At 43.7% G+C, this 25933-nt stretch overlaps 1 protein-coding gene across 1 annotated transcript in view; it reads right to left on the reverse strand.

Moving 5' to 3' along the window:
• Window positions 1-25933, reverse strand: part of LOC107116292 (deleted in malignant brain tumors 1 protein-like) — a 149372-nt gene that overhangs the window by 43754 nt on the left and 79685 nt on the right. The window contains 7 exon segments of the mRNA XM_015418191.1: window positions 1-239; window positions 342-380; window positions 7399-7482; window positions 10821-10868; window positions 11051-11071; window positions 11868-12182; window positions 13130-13206. The exon segment at window positions 1-239 is cut by the window's left edge and continues 1 nt beyond it. Coding sequence (XP_015273677.1) covers window positions 1-239; window positions 342-380; window positions 7399-7482; window positions 10821-10868; window positions 11051-11071; window positions 11868-12182; window positions 13130-13206 — 823 coding nt within the window.

Consider the following 25933-nt stretch of genomic DNA (forward strand, 5'->3'; position numbering starts at 1 on the left):
TGTTTCATTTCCCCGGCACTGCAATTCATCCAGGTAAATTCTACCAGAGCCTTCACCATTTCTGGCTCCTCCGGGAGAGGAAAGGGCCTCTCCACAGTTCAGCTGTCTGCATACAACCCAAGCCTCACGCATGTCCCAAGAATCATCACAGATGGTTCCCCAGCTTCCATTGTGGTAGACTTCAACACGGCCTTCACAGTTCCCATTTCCATCTGCCAGTCTTATGGATGAGGGTCTTGCTGAACGAGATATTAATGAGAAAATGGATCAAGGATGATATCAAGATACAATCTATAGTAAAATTCTGCCAATTTTTTTTTAAAAATGGCATCTCTATTTACCAGTTGTATCACTCCTCTGTGTAGATGATGGAGAGGTAGCTAATGTTAAAAGAGAGACAAGAAGAAACATTTCAGGCTAGGGGTATAGTCATGGATATTAACAAATGAAACCATAGATCCACCCATTTTCAGTGTTAACATTACTTCTTAACATCTTCTGGTAAGCTAATGTTTGACTCCCTGCCACCATTGCAAGAGCCCCCTACAAAGACAGACAACACAGGATAAATATCCCAGATCTGGCCAGGCCTTTAGGTTAGGCAGACCTGGCAGTGGTGGTGACCTGGGCCTCCATAGTCAGCAAGGCATCCAGGAACACCCCCAGGATCTTTACCTTCAGTTTTGGCACCAGTGGAGCATGATACCTAACCCCAGTTCCCCACAGCCCAGGTGCAGGACCTCCGTCCTCAATGGATTCAATTTCAGTCGGCTATGCTGCAACCATCCAGCCACAGCTTGTAATGCCCTGTCCAGATATTCAGGAGCAGAGTCTGGGTGGCTGTTCATCATAGATACAGCTGGGTATCATCCGCAAACTGGTGACAACCCAGCCAATACCTCTGGATAATCTGGGCAAGGGGGCATATATAGATGTTGAATAACATTGGGGAGAGAATTGCTCCTTGCAGCACACCCCATTCAAGTGAGTGCTGGTGAGACAACTGCCCCCCCCAAGTGCCACCCTCTGTCCCCGACCTTGGCGAAAGGAAATTAAGGAAACCAAGTTAAGATTGAAATCAACATAAATATTTAAACAATATATAATAGTGAATTTCTGATGAATAATTTTTTATTTTTAAGAAGTGGCATCTATATTTACCAGTTGTAACACTCCTCTCTGTAGATAATGGAGGGGTAGCTACTGTTAAAAGACAGACAAGAAGAAACATTTCAAGCCAGGGGTATAATCATGGATATTAACAAATGAAATGAAAGATCTACCTCTTGTCAAAGTTAATATTACCTCTGAACATCTGCTGGTAAGCTAATGTTTGACCCCCTACTACTATTTATTTATTTATTTGGTTTCTAGCACTCCCACACACACACACAAGTAGGCTCAGGGAGGGTTATAATAGAACAATGAATAACATAGTTCAACATATAAAATAACAATCTTAAAACCCAAGTAACAATAAGATCAATTAATATTAACAATACATAGTAGATGGCATTGTTTAACCAGTCCATCCCCATCTGCTCCCATGCAGGTTCCCCACATATTTACATGTGGATGGCAGCTAGTACGTGGGTAGAACAGGCAGTTAAAAGATAACGATAGCAGTGCAGGGGGAGGCCCGTATAAATAGATCTCCACCTCAACCATATGCCTAGTGGAACATCTTCATCTTGCAGGCACTGCAGAATTGCATTAAGTCCCGCAGGGCCCGAATCTCAATAGGAAGACTGTTTCACCAGGCTGGCACCAGAGACAAGAAGCCTCTGGCTCTGGTTGAGGCTAACCGAACATCCTTAGGGCTGGGTGTCACCAGCAGATCTTGACCTATCGAGTGTAATGCTCTTCAAGGAACATACCGGGGAAGACAGTACTGAAGGTATGTTGGTCCCAGACCACATAGGGCTTTAAAGGTTAAAACTAAAACCTTGAATTTGACCCAGTATTCAACTGGAAGCCAGGACATCTGGTCGGGCACTGGTTGTGGTGTTCCTGTAAGGACACCCACCACTGTGTTCTGGACCAGGTGACGTTTCTGGATCAGTCTCAAGGATAGCCCTGCATAGAGCAAGTTACAGTAGTCCAGCCTGGAGGTTACCATTGCTTAAATCACTGTGGCCATGTCAACGGGAGAGAGGTAGGGAGCCAGTTGCCTAATCTGGCGAAGATGGAGGAATGCTGATCTGGCAACGTTTGTGATTTGGGCCTCCATAGATAGCGAGACATCCAAAATCACGTCCAAGCTCTTCACTGTTGGTGCTGATGTTAACAGTACCCCGCCAAGGGCTGGGAGTTGGATCCCCAATTCCATCCCCCTTGACCCAGGCACAGGACCTCAATCTTTGATGGATTTAGTTTCAGATGGTTCTTTATTAACCACCCAGCCACAGCCTCCAAACCCATTGGCCAAAGCATCCAGGATGGAGTTCTGTTGGCCATCCATTAATAAATATATCTGGGTGTCATCAGCATATTGATGGTAACCCAGCCCAAAGCTCCAGCCCAGCTCCAGAGGGGGCACATATAGATATTAAATAACATGAGAGAATCGCCCCTTGCAGGATGCTGCATACCAAAGGGTAACTTGGCGAGACTCTTTCCCCAAGCTCCACTCTCTGTCCCTGACTGTGGAGAAAGGAGACAAACCACTGTATGGCTGTCCCACATATCCCCACATTGGCCATAAGATCGTAATCAACCATATCGAACGCTGCTGTCAGGTCAAGTAACAACAGCAGCACCGATCTGCCCCAATCCAGGTGTCTCTGGAGGTCATCTGTAAGGTTAACTAGCACTGTCTACATCTCATAGCATCTATACCTACCAGCTGTAACACTCCTTTTCGTAGTTGATGGAGGGATATCTAATGTCAAATGAAAGACAAGAAGAAGCATTTCAAGCTTGGGTTGTAGTCATGGATATTAACAAATGATAGATCAGCCTCTTGTCAAGGGTTAGTATTACCTCTGCTGGTAAGTTAACGTTTGAGCACCACAACATTCATGAGACCCTTCTAAAAACATAAGTAACACAGGATAAATATCCCAGATCAAGCCAGAATTTTCGATTTCTTTGTCCCGATTTGCCTCTACCACCCTGAAGACCATGCATGCACTGTAGGTCAGGCAGAATATAGTTGGATTCTCTGCTTTACTCTCCCTTCTTCTCTCTCTCTCTGTTCTTTCAGTCTCCCTTTTGCTCTATCTCCTACAAGTCAGTCAATGCCTGGCTCTCCTATGAACTGCCCACCACTTTCTGTACTCTTTTAAGACCCCCCATCCAATTCCCAACTATAGTTGGATCCCCTTCTCTCACCTTCAGTCTTTCCCATGCCACATCTCTTTCCATCTCTGCCATCCGTTTATACTTCCTCTCACTGGCAAGACCTTCCAGCCAAAGAATATCATGTTTATATGGCAAAAACAAACTGCATGCAGTTGTTTCGTATGACGTGGGATTCACTGCAGAACCATCTGGCAGGGATTTACTAAATTGCAATTGGTAAAGCGGCCCTTGCCACTTTGCTGATTGCATTAATGTTTGAGTCTTATATTTGGCCTAGCAGGGATCAGTTCAACAAGGAGACTGACACATTCCCCTCAGGAGTTAACAATATCCAGTGCATTGAATCAGCATACCTAATACTTAATAAATCCTCTACTTGTGTATGGCCAGTTACAAATTTAACACACTTTTTCTTCTCTATTGAAGTGCAATATTTTGAGTTGTAGCTTTTCTGCGCAGAGGCAGTACTTTTTTTCTGCAATCCGTCTGTTCCTTCATATGATTTGGTTAGCATCTCAGAAGTAAAGAGATCAAATACAGTGAAGGGAGTTCGGGAGGTTACAGGACCCAACAGATCCCTCCTCAGGTAGCCTGCCTGTTCATTCTTAGATCTGAGGAAACCTTGCCTTGCTTACTCTTGACCTCACTTTGGCTCACACCAACCTGACCAGAAACTTCTGATTGTAAGGTAATATATGAGCCAATTTTGAGCCAAAAGGAGAATTGATGCCCGCCTTTAATCCATCTAGGATCTGAGAACAAAGACTTTCCCAATACTGCCATCAGAAGTCCTATAGCAACTGATGTTAAACAGGACTTCATTAATGCAGAGCATGGCCTCTTGGACTGTAACACAAGAAAGTCAGCCAGAGCATTGAAAAAAATATTCCTGCTAAAACCTGCTGGCAGGAATATGACATGGCTGTGCCATAGGGTTGCCTGCCCCCCCCAGTGCATGTGGGATCCCCCAGTTTCTGGTGCTCCCTTTGGCGCTGGCCAGCTGGCCGGTGGGGGAGAGTTACACAACATGCCTACATCATCTGGAAGTGACATACGCACATCAGTGACTTTGGGGGGTGATGCTCTGGTTTTTGGGTGAAACTTTTTGTAATGTATCCATTCCAGACCGCATGCGTGGCCATTGTGCCACGCGGTCAGGCGAAGCCGTCAAGCTTCGCTCGCAGGAACAATGGGACAAGTGGACAAGTGGATCCTAGCCCGCACCTATTAGCAGGCTAGGCTTCCAGTCAAGAGCCTATGGAACTCTCAACCACTGTAAATAGCCAATCACCAGTGTGTGGGTGTGTTTTGGGTGTGGGGTTGTTGTGCATATAAACCAGCCTGCGAGCTGGGCAATTTGTCTTTGTTCTGAGCTGAAATAAAGTATGAGAGCTGAAATCACTAGTAAGTTTCAGTACTTTTCAACTTTATGGTAGAATTAGCTTCAAACCATAGAGTTTTGCCCCCAAACCAGACAATCGCCCTACATCGCCAACATGCCTACATCAACTCCAGGTGATGTAGGTGATGTAGGTCCATTGCGCTTCTTACCTCCCCTCTCCCAGAGTGTCTCGGTAAGTCCCCTGCCAGTTTGTCATTTGGACCTGGCAACCCCATTGTGCCATGAATTGCCTTAGTCATACGTGCTGAGCATGGTAAAGGAATCTTCAGACACATGCTGAGTCTTGGAGGAAGGGGCTGGATTGACATTTAGTTGGGCAGAGATCTTCATGATTGCCTCTGTAAGCAGAGCCAAGGGTCATGTCTGAGTGCTCCAATAGAGAGATCAGCCTAGGAGCGAAGCAACTGAACTTTGTGACCCAAAGTTATCTCTTCAAACCCCAGTTCTGCCATTAACTCACATAAACTCAGTGTCCTAAGCAAGCCATTGCCTCTCAAGACCAGTTTGTGGTATGGATCAGGGATAGTGGTGGATTTACAGGGAATATTCCCAGTGGGCTACTTGACTGCAAGTCAGGAGCAAACGGGGTCAAGCCCCAGTAGCTCTTCCAGCATGGCAGGGGCCACTTAGCTCAGACCAGGCCAGCAGTGTCAGCAATGTGTGACCCATTGCCTCTTGTTGCGATGAGGATCCAATGGGTTAGCCAACCCCCATCTTTGGTGCCACAGGCCAGATAAGATGGCCATTTCTGCAGTGGGGTCTTGGAGCAGGGGCTACTCAGCTTTGCTTGCTTCTTGGGCTGTTTTAACTTCCCAGTCTGTCCTGGGAGAACAACAAACCATACACTGTCATTGATAGGATTCCTGTGACAATGTGCACAAACTGTGTAAGTGCTCTAGACTTGTGCATGGGAATTTATTTTATTCCTGTATTGTTCTTATTATTAATCCCTGAAGGTCTGTTTTGTTATTTAGTTGTTTTATATGGTTCTATATTGTTATTGTTTCATCCATTATTGTTTTTTTCATTTTCATTATTATTTCCCATTGGTTTCATTGGAAGAGACCCCCCCTTTTCTTGGGTCTTCATGGTTTTCCATTCAAAGTGGATAAAACTCAGCAGGACTGTGATATTTCCTGAGGACACTCACATTGCTACATTTCAGACCGATAGGATACCCCCCCACATACACTTTTTGAGGCAATGAATTTCACCAATTTTTAGTACTAAGGTCTATTGAGCATTGAAACGTAAGATTTATTTTTTAATTTTTATTTTATTTGACTTATATCCCACCTTTCCTGCAAACAGTAAGACAGACGGCACTACAGCCACATGAAGAAAGTAGCATGAAGAAGAGTTAGGAGAGCAGCAAGGAAGCTGCAAAGTGCAAGACAAAATTTGGTGGAGCATTGGAAGGGGAGAGGAAGACAAAGTCCCACCCGAATTCCTTCAGGACTGGAATACTTCACAATTTTTGCCAGCCTCCGGGTGGTGCCTGGAGATCTTTCAACTGACCTGCAAACTACAGTGATCAGTTGCCCTGGAGAAAATGGCTGCTTTGAAGAGTGGATTCCATGCCATTATACCTAGCTAAGGCCCCTCCTCTCTACAAACCCAGCCCTTCCCACCTGAATCTCCAGAAATTTTGCAGCCCAGAGTTGGCAACCCTACTCAAACATGTATGCAATCCTAATGGCTACTGTTTGCAGTCAATCAAGAAAGCCCAGAGCCTTTCTCCCCCCTCCTTCTAAGGAACATTCTGCTCTGTCTATGCCCTTGTGTTGAAAAAAACACTGGCTGCAATAAACACAAAAGAAAATCACTTTTTGCATTATAAAGTGTTTATACAAACCATTCACAAATGTACCAGTGTTCATACTTCCACTCTAATTCACCACATCAGCTCTGTTTATATGAGGAATTTGGTTTGTTTTCATATTAATGACTAATGCTACAAAACACCTATTTTTTGTATGAGAAACACCTATTTTTGTAATTATCATAAATAATGGAAGAAACACAAAAGTCTAGAATGCTCTGATGCTAAGAATTATTAGTTTACTTAGAGGATATAGTCTACTGTGGCCCCGTTCACACGGCAAATTTGCCCCGTGGGAGGGACAGCTTGCCTGTGGATTAAAGCTGCATGATCATACCTGAACATCTGGGAAATGTCGCACTCCTGTCTCTAACCCATAGCTTCGGCCTGAAGACGCGGATTTAAAAGCTATTGTGAACCATGTACTAGTTTCACGATGTTGTGCAGCGCATGTGGGCGCCTGATCAGGAAGCAGTGGTAGCCAGTTGCAGCCAGCGCTCGTCGGTGACCCATGCATGCGCACAAATGCCTTGCTGCTCTGTTGCTTAGCATGGAGTGATCGGCTGCTGGAAGCTTGGGCACGGGGCCTCGGGGGAAGGTGAGATTGCGCTACTGCGCGTCTTTTTGCTCCGGCTCAAAAAGCCTCCCGTCCCCTGCGGATTATCCCACTCGTGTGACCAGGGCCTGTGTATCCTTTTTCAATTTTTTGAAAAAAAGAGGCCTACTCCTTTTTTAATTTTATATAAGTTGCTTCTTCAATAATTAATCCTTAATTGAATGCCATTCAGTCTGTCTTACTTTATTGTACTTTGACCTGTATCATTGTTAATTCTGTGTAAATTCTTTTTAAAATGTTCTTAATGTTTCATACCTGCAGGAGCACTTGTAGGTGGTTCAATGGTATACATCGTGGAGGATCCAATTACTGTAGAGGTGGCAGATGATGTCAAGTTAACTTTTTCAGGTGGTGTTATGAGTAATAGAGGGGGGGAAATGGGAGGGAAAGGAAACAGGCAATGAAAAACTCTGAGACTTTAAAATTAAAGACAAACCATTCACAAATGTACCAGTGTTGATACTTCCACTCTAATTCACCACATCAGCTGTCCTGAAGGCACCCACTGAACTGTGGAGTGCCTCAAGGGAAGTGCTTTCCCCGATGCTATTCAACATGTATATGTGCCTCTTTGCCCAGTATGTGGATGACGCCCAGCTCTATCTGTTGTTGGGTGGCCAGTCTGACTCCAGACTGGAAGATCTAGACCAGGAGTTACAAGCCATGGCTGGATGATTGAATTTAAATCTGACAAAGACGAAAGTCCTGTGCCTGAGCCGGGGCAGCCTGGGGGTAGGGATCCCACTCCCGACTTTCGATGGGGCACCGTTGGTGCCAGCACCAGTGTTCCCTCTAAGCTGAGTTAGTGTGAGCTAGCTCACAGTTTTTTAGCCCCTGGCTCACACATTTTTGTCTTCGCTCAGGAAGGATGGCTCCAGAGCAAACTAATTTATGCAGTATCCCAATCGCTCGCTCACAACTTTAATGCCAGTAGCTCACAAAGTAGAATTTTTGCTCAAAAGACTCGACAGCTTAGAGGGAACATTGGCTAGCACTGGAGGTTAGGAGCTTGGGAGTGCTCTTGGATGCCTCCTTAACAATGGAGGCCGAGGTAGCAGCCACTGCCAAGTCAGTCTTTTACCATCTTCAGCTGATCAGGCAGCTGGTTCCCTTCCTCAACCACAACAACTTGGCAACAGTGATCCTTACGATGGTCACCTTGAGATTGGACTACTGTAACACTCTCTACATGGGGCTGCCCTTGTCGCAAATCCAGAAGCTGCAGCTAGGGCAAAATGCTGCAGCCAGGCTCTTGATGGGCCTCCCCATGTGGGAACACATCCAGCCTGTGCTGAAGGCATTGCACTGGCTGCTGATAGCATACTGATTCCGTTTCAAGGTGCTGGTTCTCACCTTTAAAGCCCTTTATGGTCAGGGACCAAGATACCTGAGGGACCGCCTTTTCCCAGATATTCCCCAGAGAGCACTGCGGTCAGGGTCCCAAAATCGACTGACCCTCCCGGGTCCCAAGGACGCCAGGCTAGTTACTGCCAGGGCCTTCTCAGTGGTGGCTCCATACTGGTGGAACGAGCTCCCAGAAGATATCAGGGCCCTGTGGGATCTTTTACAGTTCCGCAGGGCCTGTAAGATGAAGCTCTTCCACTAGGCCTTCAATTAAAGAGCCACCACTAACAACTGGAAGACATAGAGCTCTGTCCCCTGGTTTAGCCACCTATAGCCTGTGCCTGCTACATATATTTGGGAAAGATCAATGAGCTGACTATCAAGACAGACCACCGAATACATTAATATGATGCTACCACCATCTTTAAGCAATTGTATTAATATGGATCCTGCTAGCACTTTATGATATTGAATTGTTTTTATATTGAATTGTTTTTAGATGGTTTTATGAAGCTGCCCTGAGACTGCCTTGACGGGGAGGGCGGGGTATAAATTGAACAAATAAATAAAAAGCTGGAGAATTAACAGCGTTCTTGACATACTAAGTATCAGCTATCACCACATCAGGCAGATTCATAAGGGAAAGGGATCAGATGGTGCACCGTTTAGGTTAAATCATGTTGTAATGTCTTCAATAAATATTTAAAATATGTTTATTGAGAGATACTGGGAGGGAAGGCAGCACAGTATAGCTCTGTCTTGTCTGATCTCAAAGCTAAGCAGGGTCAGTACTTGGACGTGGGACCACCAAGGGAGAGTCTGCTTCTCCCTTGCCTTGAAAGCCCCTTGCTAGGTTTGCCATACGTCAGCTGTGACTTGACGACACTTTACACACACACACACACACACACACACACACACACACATACTTTTCTGAGTGTGTGTGCTGTCAAGTCACAGCTGAGTTAAAGGAACCCTGGAGGGTTTTCAAGGCAAGAAACGTTCAGAGGTGGTTTGTCATTGGTTGCCTCTGTGTAGCAACCCTGGTATTCCTTGGCGGCCTCCCATCCAAGTACTAACCAGGGCCAACCCTACTTAGCTCCCAAGATCTGACAAAATCAGCCTGGCCTGGGCTATCCAGGTCAGGGATTCATTGCACCAACCAAACATACAGGTAAGATGTCTGTAAGATATACAACAAAGCTCTTTCTATATTTTTACAAGTGAGGGCTTGCAACAAACTGTTGAGAGATGGGGAAGATTTCCCTCCACCTCTACTCTGCTGAGGTTCAGGGTATGTGAGAAGATGGACCCTGAGCGATTCAGCTCAAAGGGTCCTGCTTGATCACTCTTAAGACCTACCAGATAATCTTTTCTGGCAAATGGCCACCAGTTCACTTTTATGACTCTGAATACAGCATAGGTTGTCTCCCTATCCTTGATTTCTCAAGGGGTTTGTGAGGGTGCTGGTGAACTTCCTGGTTGGTGCAGCACGTAGGCCAATGCACCCATCCTGTCTGCAACGGCACAGTCTATTTAGTATAGCAGTGCTGCAGCCAATTTCCTCTTGAGTGATACCTTGCTTAGGCCAGCTCCTGGGTGCCCTCTGCCTGTGCCTCTTCTTGTTTGACACTGCTGCCGCCACTGAAGCATGTGCTTTAAACAATTCTGTGGTGTGACCTTTATCAAAAACTAAAATCCCCCCCCCAATAAAAAGCCCTGCTCTATTGTGTATTTTCTTTTCAGTGGATCTGATAAATCCAGGTCTCTAATTCTCTAATTCTAAGTCAAGATGTGCATTATTTAAAAGCTGGCCTTCTTTCATGGTTTATATAGGAACCTGGTGTGTCACATGACCAAAGATTTTCGATGATGCTGGTTGTAACTGATCAGGTCCAAGGTTGGGTATGAAATGAGGTAACTCCCAATAATGGTACAATATATATGATCTAGTAATTCTATGATACTATAAATGAATCCATAAATCTGTTTGGGTTTAAAATTCTTGCTAGGACTATACTTACCTGGCAGGTGAGATACCTTGATCACAAAACTTGTGCGGACTACACCTAGAAATCATTGGGTTGAATCCCGGGTTCCATTCCATTATGAATTCTTCCTCTGATGCAAGGGGCCAACTCTAGCACAAGAGATATGTTCTTGAGCTAGCGGAAGATTTCACTGTTAGTGGAATGGAAACTTTATATCCAATCCTTTTGTCTTGGGGAACTGGATGTTGTCTGAAAATAAGCTGCTGACTGTAATATATTTTTTTTTCTAAAGTGGGCATTACTTTTTTATTCTTTGTGCTCATTATTTTTTAAGATGCATACCTGTGTTTAACTCTGAGTTTGATGGGGTTGTTTCCATGTAGTCTGAACCTGTTCGAAGACAGACAGAGAATAAAAAGTACAAAATGTGATAGCAAATCTAGAAGAAAGTATGGGCTCTGGATGATTACCCCTTTGATATGATTGGGATCTCACTGGCTGTGTATTTAGAAAAGACAATTCAATGCTATAAGCAGAATTTTTCTGGACGTTCCATAAATAAACAAGCTTACCTGTTGGCTCAGGTCCAGCTTCTGTAAATTCAAAAACAGAAAGTAGTACTTGTATTGCTACTAAATTGCACCTCTGTATAAATGATTGTGTTCATACATGTTTTAATGGGAAAATTCTTAGTTAAGCATGTAGCCGGCCCCTGAGATAATTTGCCATCTCAAAAGTTTGAGCCTGTATCCCATGGAATTCAGCTGAGTTGGTGAGTGGTTTTACAACTGATACCCTGATTAGCAGCATTGTACAATAACTAGGCATGCTACTGAAACATAATGTTTCAGTACCTATTTCTTGCTTACACGTTCTCCTTTATGAGTGATTAGCAAGTTGTCAGTCAATAGACAGTGATATTAGATTAACCAGTCTGTAATAGCACAGTACCAGATATGGTAAGATTCCCATGCATGAATCCCTCACGCTGAGCATTGTGTAAATATGTTTGCTTTCTTGATTTCTTTAAACTTTCATAACTGGAAAAGATTTGAATCTACAGAACTGAACATATTAGTTATTTATATTAGGAACTACGTTATCTGATCCTTACTTGTTCAGCATTTCTGATTACCCGAATTAATTTGTTCTGCATGCCACCATAACACCATCTAAATTACTTTCCTGTTTATCCAACTTCTTATTATCTAAATATTTTAATACCTTTTCCAACCAGTTGAATAACATTTTGAATTACAGCTGTATTACATGTTCAATAATTGCTTTGTTTGTAGGCATCCTGATTGCAACACCAGACCTTGATATAGCCGATGTTTGCTTGCAATGGAAAAAGTCCTGCATTGTTTGAAAGCGGACAGAAGATGTTACCTGAGCAGATGACACTGATATCTTCATTGTGTCCACAATTATTTTCATACCAGGCAGAGTGAGAACAGTTCCATATGAAGGATTCGTCTCCATCACATTTTACGTTGTCCAGCAAGATGGATCCCGAGCCTGGTCCAAAATAAGACCATCCCAGCACAGTTGTTGGGACTCCACAACCAAGTTGATTACATACTACTTGTGACTCATTCAGACCAAAGTGGTCATCACAAATTGTACCCCAGTCTCCTTCATGAAAAACCTCTACTCTCCCGGCACATCTGTTCCATCCATTCACAAGACGAATTTGCTGCGCACCTTTCCAAAACATAAAAGCATTTATGAGTAAAATGCAATAGATAAAAATACGGTTCTATATTTTCCAGAAATGCAAAGCAATAATACTTTGGTAAGACTTGAGTGTGCTTGTGGGTCTATGAAAGAGGTGATGAGACAACATAATGCATGCATACAATTTTTATGATGCCTTTACTGAGAAGATTGACTATTTCCACAGAAAACTTTGCATAAATTTCCCTGTGAAATTTGGAGAGCCCAGTAAATCATGTGTAAGTACTAGAGAACAGAACACAGGTCCAAAAGTGAAGAAAGAGAAATGTGACATATAAGTCTTGATTTTTCAGAACAAAGTTTGAGTTCAGTAGTGCCTTTAAGACCAACAAAGTTTTCTTCAAGGTTTAAGCTTTTTTGTGCAAGAGCACTTGCACACGAAAGCTTAGACCTTGAATAAAACTTTTGTTGGTCTTAAAGGTGGTCTTAAAGGTGCTGCTGTTTCAGACCAACATGGCTACAAGCCTCTTTCAAGCCTCTTCTGCACATATCTGTGTGAATCTGCTCCTCAGTTAAAAATTTCAGCCTCTGAAATCTGTTTTTTAACCTGTCTTAGCTATATTATATTTAAATAGTTTGCCCATGAGAATTCCCAGTAAAAAGGGGAAAAAAACACAAATGTATTCTTTCTGATAATCAAGACTTTTTTTCCTAAGCAAGAGCTGTATACTCAAACTACTTGCACAACACATTTTTTTTAAAAAAGTATCTCTGTACTTTTTCCATTGATGAACTTTTTTATCCCTTTACCCCTGTGCACCAAACACCTGGTACTGACAGATAAAATCTTATTTTTTGTGTGTGCTGCATTCACAATCTTAGATTGAGCTGCTACTAGTTTCAAGCTAAATTATCCTTTAAATCTAATCAGGCAACCACCAACACAAATAGCTTATACAATATAGACACAATACCTGATTTATGAAGAAGAGCAGGATATATTAAAAGCATCCAAAAGAAGAATATTTGGGAACTCATGCTTTCTGCATACCTAAAGGGGAGGCAAGTTTCAGAATTTATACAAGTTCTAACCTGTACCGGAAGGCATGAGCTAATGCAATTTGATCTTCTTGAACTCCCTACTCTATGCCAAGGAAGTCCAGAGTATTTTCATTTCATAATCTGTGTCCCTGGAAATAGACAGTTACTGAAGATTATTGCTTTGGAGGTTCTAGCGGAAGAGCAGTTTTAAACATTTAAGAAATACTGTGAGATCACACATAATTCCACTTGATGCAATTGCTCCAGGAAGTGTAAATTTTCAGAGGTAATAATGTAATCTGTTTTTTTCAAATGTCTTTGGGCTGGATCCTATCTTCTGAAATACAGTCAAGCAAATGCATGCTTCAGTTTTAGAGATTGCTTTTGGTTTAAATAGGTGCATCTCTGAAGAGATTTTGTGGTATTCCTTTATCAGTCCCCATCTGTATCAGAAACACACATGCCAAAAACAGATTACTAGAGAGCCAGCCATTTATAAATCATTGTTGTTCATTATTAACAACATAAGAAAAGTCATATGGGTCCATCTAGTGCAGCATCCTGTTGGCTAGACAGACTGAGTAATCCTAAATTCATTACAGAAGAAACGTTTTTCTCTGTATACACTTTCTTCATGGTATAACTTTATAACAAGTTGTGCTGGCAGAAGACAGAACTGAGGCTAGCAGCAACTGCAGTCCATCTTTTTTGTATGTTTTTTCCAGGTATATAACCTGGGCGGAGCCAGAGGCAATCCAGGAAGTGGAGGGTGTGATGAAATGACACTTCACCTAAGTATTTGTGCAGGAATTTTCTGCTTTCCTTGGTGGATGTTGAATTTGCACTCTGTGAGTGCTCCAAGGTTAAGCTCAAAATGCCCCACTAAGTAGCCTGGTTAAAAGAAAACAGCTAGTTCTTCCCCACCCCAGTTCTTTCTAAATTCCAAACTGAAGCAGTTGGCAGAGTAGCCATTTGTTCAGAGGTCATTTTAATTTTCTGCTTTCCTTGGTGGATGTTGAATTTGCACTCTGTGAGTGCTCCAAGGTTAAGCTCAAAATGCCCCACTAAGTAGCCTGGTTAAAAGAAAACAGCTAGTTCTTCCCCACCCCAGTTCTTTCTAAATTCCAAACTGAAGCAGTTGGCAGAGTAGCCATTTGTTCAGAGGTCATTTCGGGGGAGATCGCGGTTCCCCCGGGTGAGGTACGGGGCGGGGCACATGACGAAGCCCTGCCCCCTGCTTCTGGCCACCCCGCTTCCGGCCCTCATTCAGCCAGGAGGAGGCAGGAGAAGAGGGAGGGTAAGTTGCTTCCTCCCTGCCTCTCCCCACCCCTGCCTGCCTGGGGCCAGGGAGGGCCTTCGCGGGGCTTCCTCGCACTCCCGCCGACCTTGCAGGTCCACCGCCGGGCCCCTCATGGGAGCTGCAAGGCCGGCGGCAGCCGGGACCATTGGGGGCGGGGTGTGTGGCCTTATGACACAAATCCGGTGATGTCAGGGGTGTGCGGCATATGCTAATGAGTTATGCTAATGAGTTCCCCTAGCTCTTTTTCTACGAAACGACCCCTGCATTTGTTTATGAATAACTGTGGTCTCAGAGAACAAATAAGAGCCAAGTTGGTTAGACAGCATGTATGCAATGGAAACCTTGAGCTTTAAAGTGGCTTTAAGTTTCTTTTCCTCCCACCTTGCTGAATTTACAGGGGGAATGGTGGGAAGAAGAGCACTCTTAGAGATTTGGGGGAAGTAATGCTTTAGAACAAACACATTTTAGTCTTTCAGGAGAATCAACTTTCCAAGAGACATAATTTGGCATAGGGTCTGAAGAACAGTGACCTGTCAGATGGAAAAGATAACTGGGGCTCTGATCACACGAGCGGGAAAATCCGCACTGGAAGGGAGGCATTTTAGAGTCAGAGCTAAAAGAAGTGTGGGAGCACGATCTTACGGTCCCCCACAGCTCTTTCCTCAGGCCATCAGCAGCTGATCACACCAGGGAGGCAACAGTGTAGTCCCAGCAAGGCAACACGGTAGTACTGCGTTACTGCACATGCACAGGTCGCAGACGGCTGCTGGATCCCACGGGCTACTGGTGCGTCTCCAATCAGATGCCCGCCCGTGCCGCACATTTACCGGAAGCTACTACCTTTTCCCCAATGCCTTTTAAATCAGCTTCTTTGGGGCGACAGTATGGGTTGGAGATGGGTGTGCTACGCTTCCCAGATGTTGCCGTATGATTGCACCCGTTTGATGCACCCTTAATCCGTCCATTTCACGGGGCAAATCCTCCCGTGTGACCAGGGCCTGGGATGACCTTAGTCTAAACAAGAAAGCCTGGAACTGTTATTTCTGCCTGTCCCTTTAACAATACAGGGATAAGTTTTAGACCCAGGGACAGACAGATGCGTTTAAAATATATAATTTGCTCAGTCTGCTGTGTGTGCTTTTAATTTTCTTATTACATTTCTTTTTCATTTTAAATAAATTCAGGCTGGTCTCTGTAAACCACATCAAGGCAAATTTGGTCCACATTTAGCAGGATTGTGAAAGGGGAGATGGCAGCTGTTAGGTTTGCTCTTGCAAAAGAAATAGTTCTCTCTTGTGGCAAAATGGAGAAAGAGGGAGATGCAAAAGTGGTGCTAAGATCTTTTAGGAGACTAAAAGCAAGAGGAGCTGGATGATTGTTACCTGAGGCTGGCAACTTGTGGGAGACTCACCTTATGGGCGGGGGGCTGGGTGTGACCTAGAAGTGATTTTGCCATCAAAGTTCTTGCATTTGCCCAGAATTCTATCATTTGGCACAATGCTGGCCATCCATTCTTACGCAGGTGTTTAACCTTGGTAGGGCCTGACTCACTTGAGGTGTGTGTGTGTGTGTGTGGAATAAACACAGACTGACTGTCAGAAGGACTCAGACTAAACCACAAAGGCACAAAGGAAACAAAATATAAATAAATCCGTTAGCTAGTTATGCTCTCTAACAATCGATACCTTGTGATGGCCACCAGGACCCAGCCTCTGCCCCTCCCTTCCCCACTCCACAAGTTTGGCTGTACTGTGGATCAGGACAATATCTATTTTCTCTTTAAAATTATTTGAAACTCAGTATCCTAATTCCACTAGGAAACGGGTGAGGCAGGGTTATACCTTCACCTGGTCAGGTGGCTTTTCATGACCAGTTTAGAAGTACTGGGGAAACAATTCACAAGTTGTTTGGCAAAATGAGCAGGCTATTGCATACAATCAGTATGAGTAACCTTTCTGAGACCTCCCTGATTAATCTTCCCATCAACTGTCAACATCCTGGTGGGCTGGTGACACAGACATAGGGACAAGTAACAGCCTGTCAACATAGAGGAAGAAGAAGAGATTGGATTTATACTCCATCCTTCACTGCCCAAATGAGTCTCAGAGCGGCTTACAATCTCCTTTCCCTTCCCCTCCCCTCCCCACAACAGACACCCTGTGAGGTAGGTGGGGCTGAAAGAGCTCTGACAGAAACTGCTCTTTTTCAAGAACAGCTGTGCCAGAACTATGGCTTGCCCAAGGTCATCCAGCCAGGTGCAAGTGGAGGAGTGGGGAATCAAACCCGGTTCTCCCAGATTAGAGTCTGCGCACTTAACCACTACACCGAACTGGCTCCACTATACAATTATACATTATAGATATGCAATTATACAATATAATAATGACAGATTTCAGAGTTAGCCTTCTGCAGCCAGTATTACAATGCATCCTGTAGCACCTCAATAACTTATTTATTTATTTAAAACATTTATGCTCCACATTTCTCCTGTTACATAAGCAATAACAAGTGGTCATAAGAACATAAAACATAATAGTACAGCAAATTACCACAACATAATGCCCATCAAGACAGAACTGGAACAAACCTTCCTCCAACAACTCCATCTCTATCTTTCTCTATCTGTTCTCTTGTAGAAGAAGAAGAAGAAGAAGAAGAGATTGGATTTATACCCCGCCCTTCACTTGGAGTCTCAGAGCGGCTTACAAACTCCTTTTCCCTTCCCCTCCCCACAACAGACACCCTGTGAGGTGGGTGGGGCTGAGAGAACTCTGACACAAGCTGCTCTTTCAGGTACAGCTGTGCCAGAGCTTGTGACTGACCCAAGGTCACATCAGCAGGTGCAAGTGGAGGAGTGGGGAATCAAACCCGGTTCTCACAGATTAGAGTCCACACACTTAACCACTACACCAAACTGGCTCTTACACATGGTCTGGAAGGCAAGGAGTAAAGGTGCCTTCTGCACTCATCCTGGTAAACCATTCCATTACTTTGGCACCACTCCAAAAATATCTTGTATTTGGATGCCAACGAATGAATCCATCTCCCAGGTTGCCAACTGCCTAGTCACAGAAGCTGGGGGTACCCAAAGCATAGCCTTGGAAGATGACTGTAGCTGACCGTAGACTGTGTGCCTGGAAGTAGGGTTGCCATCTCTAGGTTGGGAAATTCCTAGAGATTTGATGAGTGGAGCCTGGGTAAGGCAGGATAACAGGCGGGAGCTCAGAGGAGTACAATGCCATAGAGTCCACCCTTCAAAGCAGCCATTTCTCTAGCATAACTGGTCTGAAACAGATTGGGTGCCACTGTCGAAACACCAAGACTGGAGTGATAGGACCCCATAAGCCACTCCTGTCAAATATCCTGGCTGCATCATTCTTTACCAATTGAAATTTCTGAACAGTTCTCAAGGGAAGCCCCATGTACAGGACACTGTGGTAATCTAATCCAGATGCAACCAGTATATTACCCCAGTGGCCAGATCTTTTCTGCCTAGGAAAGGCCACAGCTACTAACCAGTCAAAGGCTGTGGTCACACACACTAAATAATCCACTTTTGCCAGTTCACACAGTAAAAATCCAGATGGAAAGTGCACTGAAAGAGGATTGAAAGTGGATTATTTAGTGTATGTGACTGCAGCCAAAGCTAATAAAAGGCACTCCTGGCCACAGCTGCCACATACTTATCTATTGGTAGGTCTGAATTCAAGAACACTGCAAACTATGGAACTGCTCCTTCAAGGGGAGTGGAGCTCCATCCATAATGGGTGACACACCTTCTGCTCTGGGTGACAGACTTTCTGCCGTGGGTCAGACCTTCTGCTCACCAGTAGCACTTCTATTTGGTCAAGATTAATCTTCAGTTTATTGGCCCTCGGCCATTCCAAAACTGTTTCAGGCACTGGTTCAGGATTTCTACTGCTTCTCTGGGACTGGCCAGAAGGATAAGATAGTGCTGAATGTCATCTGCATATTGGTGACAACCGATCTCAAATGTAGATATTGAAAAGCTCAGGGGACAAGCAATAGCCTTGTGGGATCCCACAGACAAAGACTAAGGGGCTGAACAGCATTCCCCCAGCACTGCCTTCTGAAACCTAGACTTCAGGTAGGACAGGAAGCCCTGCAAAATGTTGCTTTCCACTCCCAGTCTGGAAAGGCATCCTTAAAGGATACCATGATTAATGGTACTGAAAACTGCTAAGAGGTCCAGGAGAATCAATAGAGTTGGATTCCTTCTGTCCGTCTCCCAGTGCAAGTCATCCACTAGGGTGCCCAAGGTGGTTGCAGTCCCATAATCAGGCCTAAAAAAGAATAAAAAGGTTCCAAACAATGCACTCCATCCAGGAATTCCTGAAGTTGTTCAGCCACTAGGGGTGGACATGAACTGGCTCATTAACTAAAGTTTATCACAATTTTTTGCCAGTTCATGGTTTGTGAACTGAAGACCCAACCACCATACACTTCCATGAAATTTTTGGGTGAGTATTTGTGTGTGTGTGTGTGTGTGTGCGTGCATGCATGTGCCTGGAAGTCATGGTTGATGACTAGTGACCCCTAACTGAAAATTGTCTGTCATTTAAGAAGTCATTCCCAAATAACTACACCAGAATGTGTGAGGTTCATAAGGAAGTAGGCAGTTCTTTGAGTTTGGTGGTCCCAAGCTATATGAGGGTTTAGAGGTTAACACCAACATCTTAAATTGTGCCTGGAAGTAGGGTTGCCATCTCCAGGTTGGGAAATTCCTAGAGATTTGATGAGTGGAGCCTGGGTAAGGCAGGATAACAGGCGGGAGCTCAGAGGAGTACAATGCCATAGAGTCTACCCTTCAAAGCAGCCATTTCTCTAGCATAACTGGTCTGAAACAGATTGGGTGCGGAGTACAATGCCATAGAGTCCACCCTTCAAAGCAGCCATTTCTCTAGCATAACTGGTCTGAAACAGATTGGGTGCCACTGTCGAAACACCAAGACTGGAGTGATAGGACCCCATAAGCCACTCCTGTCAAATATCCTGGCTGCATCATTCTTTACCAATTGAAATTTCTGAACAGTTCTCAAGGGAAGCCCCATGTACAGGACACTGTGGTAATCTAATCCAGATGCAACCAGTATATAACGCAGTGGCCAGATCTTTTCTGCCTAGGAAAGGCCACAGCTACTAACCAGTCAAAGGCTGTGGTCACACACACTAAATAATCCACTTTTGCCAGATCACACAGTAAAAATCCAGATGGAAAGTGCACTGAAAGAGGATTGAAAGTGGATTATTTAGTGTGTGTGACTGCAGCCAAAGCTAATAAAAGGCACTCCTGGCCACAGCTGCCACATACTTATCTATTGGTAGGTCTGAATTCAAGAACACTGCAAACTATGGAACTGCTCCTTCAAGGGGAGTGGAGCTCCATCCATAATGGGTGACACACCTTCTGCTCTGGGTGACAGACTTTCTGCCGTGGGTCAGACCTTCTGCTCACCAGTAGCACTTCTATTTGGTCAAGATTAATATTCAGTTAATTGGCCCTCAGCCATTCCAAAACTGTTTCAGGCACTGGTTCAGGATTTCTACTGCTTCTCTGGGACTGGCCAGAAGGATAAGATAGTGCTGAATGTCATCTGCATATTGGTGACAACCGATCTCAAATGTAGATATTGAAAAGCTCAGGGGACAAGCAATAGCCTTGTGGGATCCCACAGACAAAGACTAAGGGGCTGAACAGCATTCCCCCAGCACTGCCTTCTGAAACCTAGACTTCAGGTAGGACAGGAAGCCCTGCAAAATGTTGCTTTCCACTCCCAGTCTGGAAAGGCATCCTTAAAGGATACCATGATTAATGGTACTGAAAACTGCTAAGAGGTCCAGGAGAATCAATAGAGTTGGATTCCTTCTGTCTGTCTCCCAGTGCAAGTCATCCACTAGGGTGCCCAAGGTGGTTGCAGTCCCATAATCAGGCCTAAAAAAGAATAAAAAGGTTCCAAACAATGCACTCCATCCAGGAATTCCTGAAGTTGTTCAGCCACTAGGGGTGGACATGAACTGGCTCATTAACTAAAGTTTATCACAATTTTTTGCCAGTTCATGGTTTGTGAACTGAAGACCCAACCACCATAAACTTCCATGAAATTTTTGGGTGAGTATTTGTGTGTGTGTGTGTGTGTGTGCGTGCATGCATGTGCCTGGAAGTCATGGTTGATGACTAGTGACCCCTAGTGGGGTTTGGAAGTTTCAGAGAGGTGGCTTGATATTGTCTACCTCTGTGTGCTGACCGTGATATTCCTTGGAAGTCGCCTTTCCAAGTACTTGCCAGGGTTGGACCTGTTTAGCTTCTGAGATCTAATGAGACTGAGCTTGCTTGGCTGAACTTCCATGAATTTTGATGCAGTTTGTGGTGGCTCATGGTGGTTCATGAAGAGTAGAAAGCTGGGGTTAGAAAAAAAAAGGCTCTGACCCATTTAAAAACCTGCTTTCTGCTCATCATGAGAAACAGCTGTTTGGTTTAAATGGCTCATTCAATTTGATGCCCATCCCTATCAGCCATCACCTGTTCACAATTACTTTACTTCTGTGTGCTGACCGTGATATTCCTTGGAAGTCGCCTTTCCAAGTACTTGCCAGGGTTGGACCTGTTTAGCTTCTGAGATCTAATGAGATTGAGCTTGCTTGGGCTGAACTTCCATGAATTTTGATGCAGTTTGTGGTGGCTCATGGTGGTTCATGAAGAGCAGAAAGCAGGGGTTAAAAAAAAGGCTCTGACCCATTTAAAAACCTGCTTTCTGCTCATCATGAGAAACAGCTGTTTGGTTTAAATGGCTCATTCAATTTGATGCCCATCCCTATCTGTTCACAATTACTTTGCTCAATATTTCAGGATGGTCAATAGCTACTGAAATCTCCTGGGTCCAAGTAGTAGATACACCACAGCCTATTCTAAGGCTTGGGCAATCACCGTATCTCTCAAGGAGACATTAACTACCTGTCAGACCCAGTCAGTCAATCCCCCTTCCTGGCAGATTTAAGTAGCTAGGAAAGGCAAGGTACAAGCAGGTAGTAGCCTCAACAATGCAACAAGGCTCTTTTTAAACCTCAAAAATATTTCGTTCTAATTTACTTTCTAAATCATTCTTTCTAATTTTCTAAGCCAGCTGAGGACTTAGCCCAAGAGGCAGCTGCCTTAAATAGGGAAAGGGAATGCGGAATGTGACCCATAATTCAACCTCCTGGTTCCACCCCTCCCTTGTGACCCATTCATCGTGAGTTGCTCACCAGCAGCTGCTACTAGGCAAGCTGCCTCTCCCTGAGGACCATGTGGCCAGCTTGCATCTGGCTCACCCCTTCTATGTCTGTCCCCCAAGCCCTAGGCGGCAAAGGTGGCCAACAGGTAAGTCTGCTCCATGGCTTATCATGACCAGAAGAATAGATAGTAAACATACGTTTCAGTTTCTTGTGAGGATACATGAAAGAATGTTCTACCATAAACACCATAAATACATAGAAAAATAACATGTCAGAAATAAAGGCCGACTAGACTCGTCACTTCTGGTGAAAACCCCTCTGACTTCACCTGTGGAAGTGGTGTGAGAGGCAACCATAATTAGGGATTTTTCAACACTGGCCAAGGGCAGTCTTAGCTAATGGGCAACAGAGAGGCACCTGCCCAGGCCATATGTTACCACCAATGGCATGCCTCATTGTTGGGGAAAATTAGCTACGTGGCAGGGGAAACCAGAGAGGTACAGGGATTGCACACCAATTGTATACTAAGGTCCGGTACAGTAGGAAGACTCCAAATTTGAAGAGTAAATTAAATTGTTTTTATTAAAGAATTTCCCTAATTACAAGCACACTAAGCATTCAAAAAGTTCACACAATTCAGAACTGAGAAAGCAGAGGTGATGATAGTGAATAGAGGGGTCAGTTGCAGGGTAATATAACCTGTCCATGAAGAAGGGATTATGGCCCAAACCAAAATTTGGGGGTGAACTGACAGTTGGCATCAGGGGCAGACACACAATCTGGTGCCATGTGCCTTGATGGATATAGACATTGGAAAACAATGCAGACCAATGGGAGCCCTTGAGGGGTTTATCTCAGGTGAAGACAAAAGATTACTTGGAGCAATCATGGGCCTCAAGGGGTGTGGCACCAGGAGGAGCCATACCTAGGTGTGACCAGTGAGGTTCCAGAGGGGCAGAATCTGGATATACAATAGCATTGATAGGATTAGCCAGGTGTTGGGTGGCTAGCTGAATGGGTTTGATGACCATTGATGGTTCTGCCAGGGTAGGCTGAATAGATTCCCAAGTATAGACAAAAGGTGGGATATGAGGGTCTGATTAGCATCAGGAAGGATCACTAAACATTTGAATGTATGATTGGTTTATCTCAGTATCCTGAGGGATGGAGCAGGAAAGACAGTTTTGGAGATAGATTTTCACACAAAGGATTTTCACACAAAAAGGGCTAGGTGAAGTTCTGGAGGCTGAAGGGCTATTTGCCAGGTGGCCTCTGAATAGCTTTAGAAATGCAAATACAATACCTGGTAGAACTCATTGTTATTCCATAAACATACCTCTGCTGGGTGGAGGGGGAAGTTGGAGATTGTTTTGAAGGGCTGCCTTATTTCCTGAAATTAAACCCTTTTGCAGAGCTTTGGCTTGCTCTGTGTTTCAGGCCAGGAGTGCCTTCCCTGACCTGAGTTTGTGGGTCTCTGGTTCAGGTTAGAAGTGGGGTGCCCCATTATTTAGGGCTACCTGTGAGTAAAACAGCACCTCTGGGCTACACATATGCTGGGAAGCCCAACTGCCCATGGCCCACCCTTGGACAAAAAAACGTTCAGGGTCCTACTTCTGCCACTCACAGCTGGCCTGTTTAGGGCTTAGACCACTTTCTTGCAGCAACAGTAGGGATGTCTGTGAGAATGTCCTATAACTTGCCAAATCTTTGCAATTAAGCTGTGTGTGTGTGTGCATGCATGCGCAAGCGTCATGTCAATGTGTGATTTCACTTTTGGCAAAAAACCTGGGAGAGACTGCATGTCATCGGGGCGATGACCTAGGATTCTCCAAAACAATATGGTTAAACTGTATAATTTTGACCCTAACATCACAATGTCACAGTTTTTGCTGGAAGTGACGTTGTGTGCCTGTGTGACACCAGAACCCCCATCCCCCCCTTGCACCCATGACCTTTGAGGTACCGGTTGGCAATGGAAGGGATGAGGGAGACAGAAAATCAGAAATTGAAGTTTTTTCACTGGAGGAAAGGTGTAATGGATTTAGCCCTTATGTCTGAAAGCCTGCCTAAGCACATGCACAGAAGCAACCTGCTTTTGAATAATTAAATGTGTGGGGAGGCAGGATATTGCAGTTCCTCAATATGGAAGGAATTCTTAGTCTGCTCCAAAGTAGTATCATACCACCTTGAAGATTAACAGATTAATTATAGCATAGATTTCATGGCTAGTGCCTAGTATAACAGATGCAGATGAAACAGAGTGCTTAATCAGCAGATACTGCTACATGAATTGATACAGAGGGAACTGCCTGCAGAGGGTTAGAATACCACAAAATGCAAGAAGTACAGTGTATGACATCTCTTTGCGAAAGTCAGAAGTCCAAGATTCACAGCAGCTGGAACATTTTCTGTTTGATTATTACAATTAGGTTTGTTGTTAAATTCTAATCCAGCAATTACCTATGTGCTAATAAATCTGTTAGTCATTGAATTATCAAAAACTCTGTTTATAAGGAAGGAGAACAATTGTAACACTCATTAAATGGATTCTGCCATGGGCCTATGATCCCTTGCAATGAATTAATGAGTATTATATATTTAATGTTAACAGACTTTAAAAGAAAAGGAGATTATATCTCTGAAAATGTTACACAATTTTCAGTGAACCCAACACAGATCTGTCTTTGACCAACCATAAGACTTGGGTAGAGGATTGTTGCATTACAAGTCAGTTAAAACTGATGGTGTTTCTGAGTTCTCAAATTTCTACACCCAGTTAGATTTCTTTTTTAGTCAAGACCATTAATATGTTGCAGATCATACACAATTATCCACTAATGGTCATAGGGGTTATATAACTGAACAGTTTGGGATGCCACTCTTTGATATAATGAATTTGCAAAAATGCAAAGTTATGATTTATATACCAAAATGCAAGGAAATACCCGCAAGCAACTGTACTCCTTTTCCAGTTCACAAAATGTGTTTAACGTAAAGCATTGAAAGGAAAGAAAGGGCAGGTAGTTCTGAGAACTTCTGATCGTCAACAATACATGCTTGCCAGTCAGTTAAACCAAGCTCCCTTTGTTTCACAAAGACTCTGATGGATATTTTGAAAGGAGATGTTTTTACAGGAAATATGTTAATGATCATGGCCAACATTACAAAGGTCAGTCTTAATGTCACTTATTTTGTTTTCAACTTTTGCTGATTTAAATTAATCTTTCCATTATGATGGCTAATCTCCTTTCTTTTCAATATTGAATCTAAGGCTCAGTGGAAGCAGCCACAACTGCCTACTGTTTATTGTTCTTGGTAGTGATGAATGAAAACCCTTCATTTAAACTAAATGGACACTACTGCTATCTGTTCTTTGTGCCATGTTTCCAACACATTCAGCCTTAGCACCCTTTCCTAAGAATCTGATGGAAAGGTTAAAGCACTGGTACCCAGATCCAATAGATTCACCAGTTTAATGTATAAGCTAAAATTTCCATTTCTGCAGGAAACCTGGAAAGCATTAGACCTGTGTATGGAAGTTTGTTTCATTTCTTTCATTTTTGTCATTAATACCAACATGGATTGTTTTATTATTGGGTTGTTTCATATAGATTTTTTTCATTATCGTTTCTTTTTTTAATAAACTCTCCTTAAAAGGAGAGAATTTTATTGCTTTTAAATTTTCAGAAAAAAGGGAGGGTATATAGAGGGATTAAGAATAGTGGTGAGTGATGAGTAATTTAGTATATTAATCTTTTGTTAGTATTAATACATTCCATAGCTTCATCCGTGAATGGACGATCTTTCTTCTTTACCTGTCAAAAATAAAAAGGTTAATTATATTAGTAATGTCCTTTTGGGTTATTAATAGTATTGTCCTTTAAAGCACTTTTCAGATTTCATCAGGTGTTGGGGCGTCTGCCTCTCAGGTTGTAGGAAGCACCTCCTACCGCTCCTTTTTCCTCCGGTTCTCCGTCTCCTCCCTCCGGGCTGCTGTCATCGTCGCTGCTAAAAACATTCCACTTAGCAAGTTCTGCTTCTTCCTCTGAGCTGGCGTGTCTCTTCAAAAAGTCTTGTGCCTTGAAAATGGAGTCTTCTCTCTTTTGTCTTTAAATTTAAAGACCAGTCCTTCTGGAATCAACCACCTCTAATTGTTTTGATGATTTTGCAAGAATGTGGTCAGTCCTTTATATGCCTTCCGCTT

Source organism: Gekko japonicus, unplaced genomic scaffold (genome assembly GCF_001447785.1).
Source record: "Gekko japonicus isolate JY-2015 unplaced genomic scaffold, Gekko_japonicus_V1.1 scaffold2340, whole genome shotgun sequence".
Lineage (NCBI taxonomy): Eukaryota > Metazoa > Chordata > Lepidosauria > Squamata > Gekkonidae > Gekko > Gekko japonicus.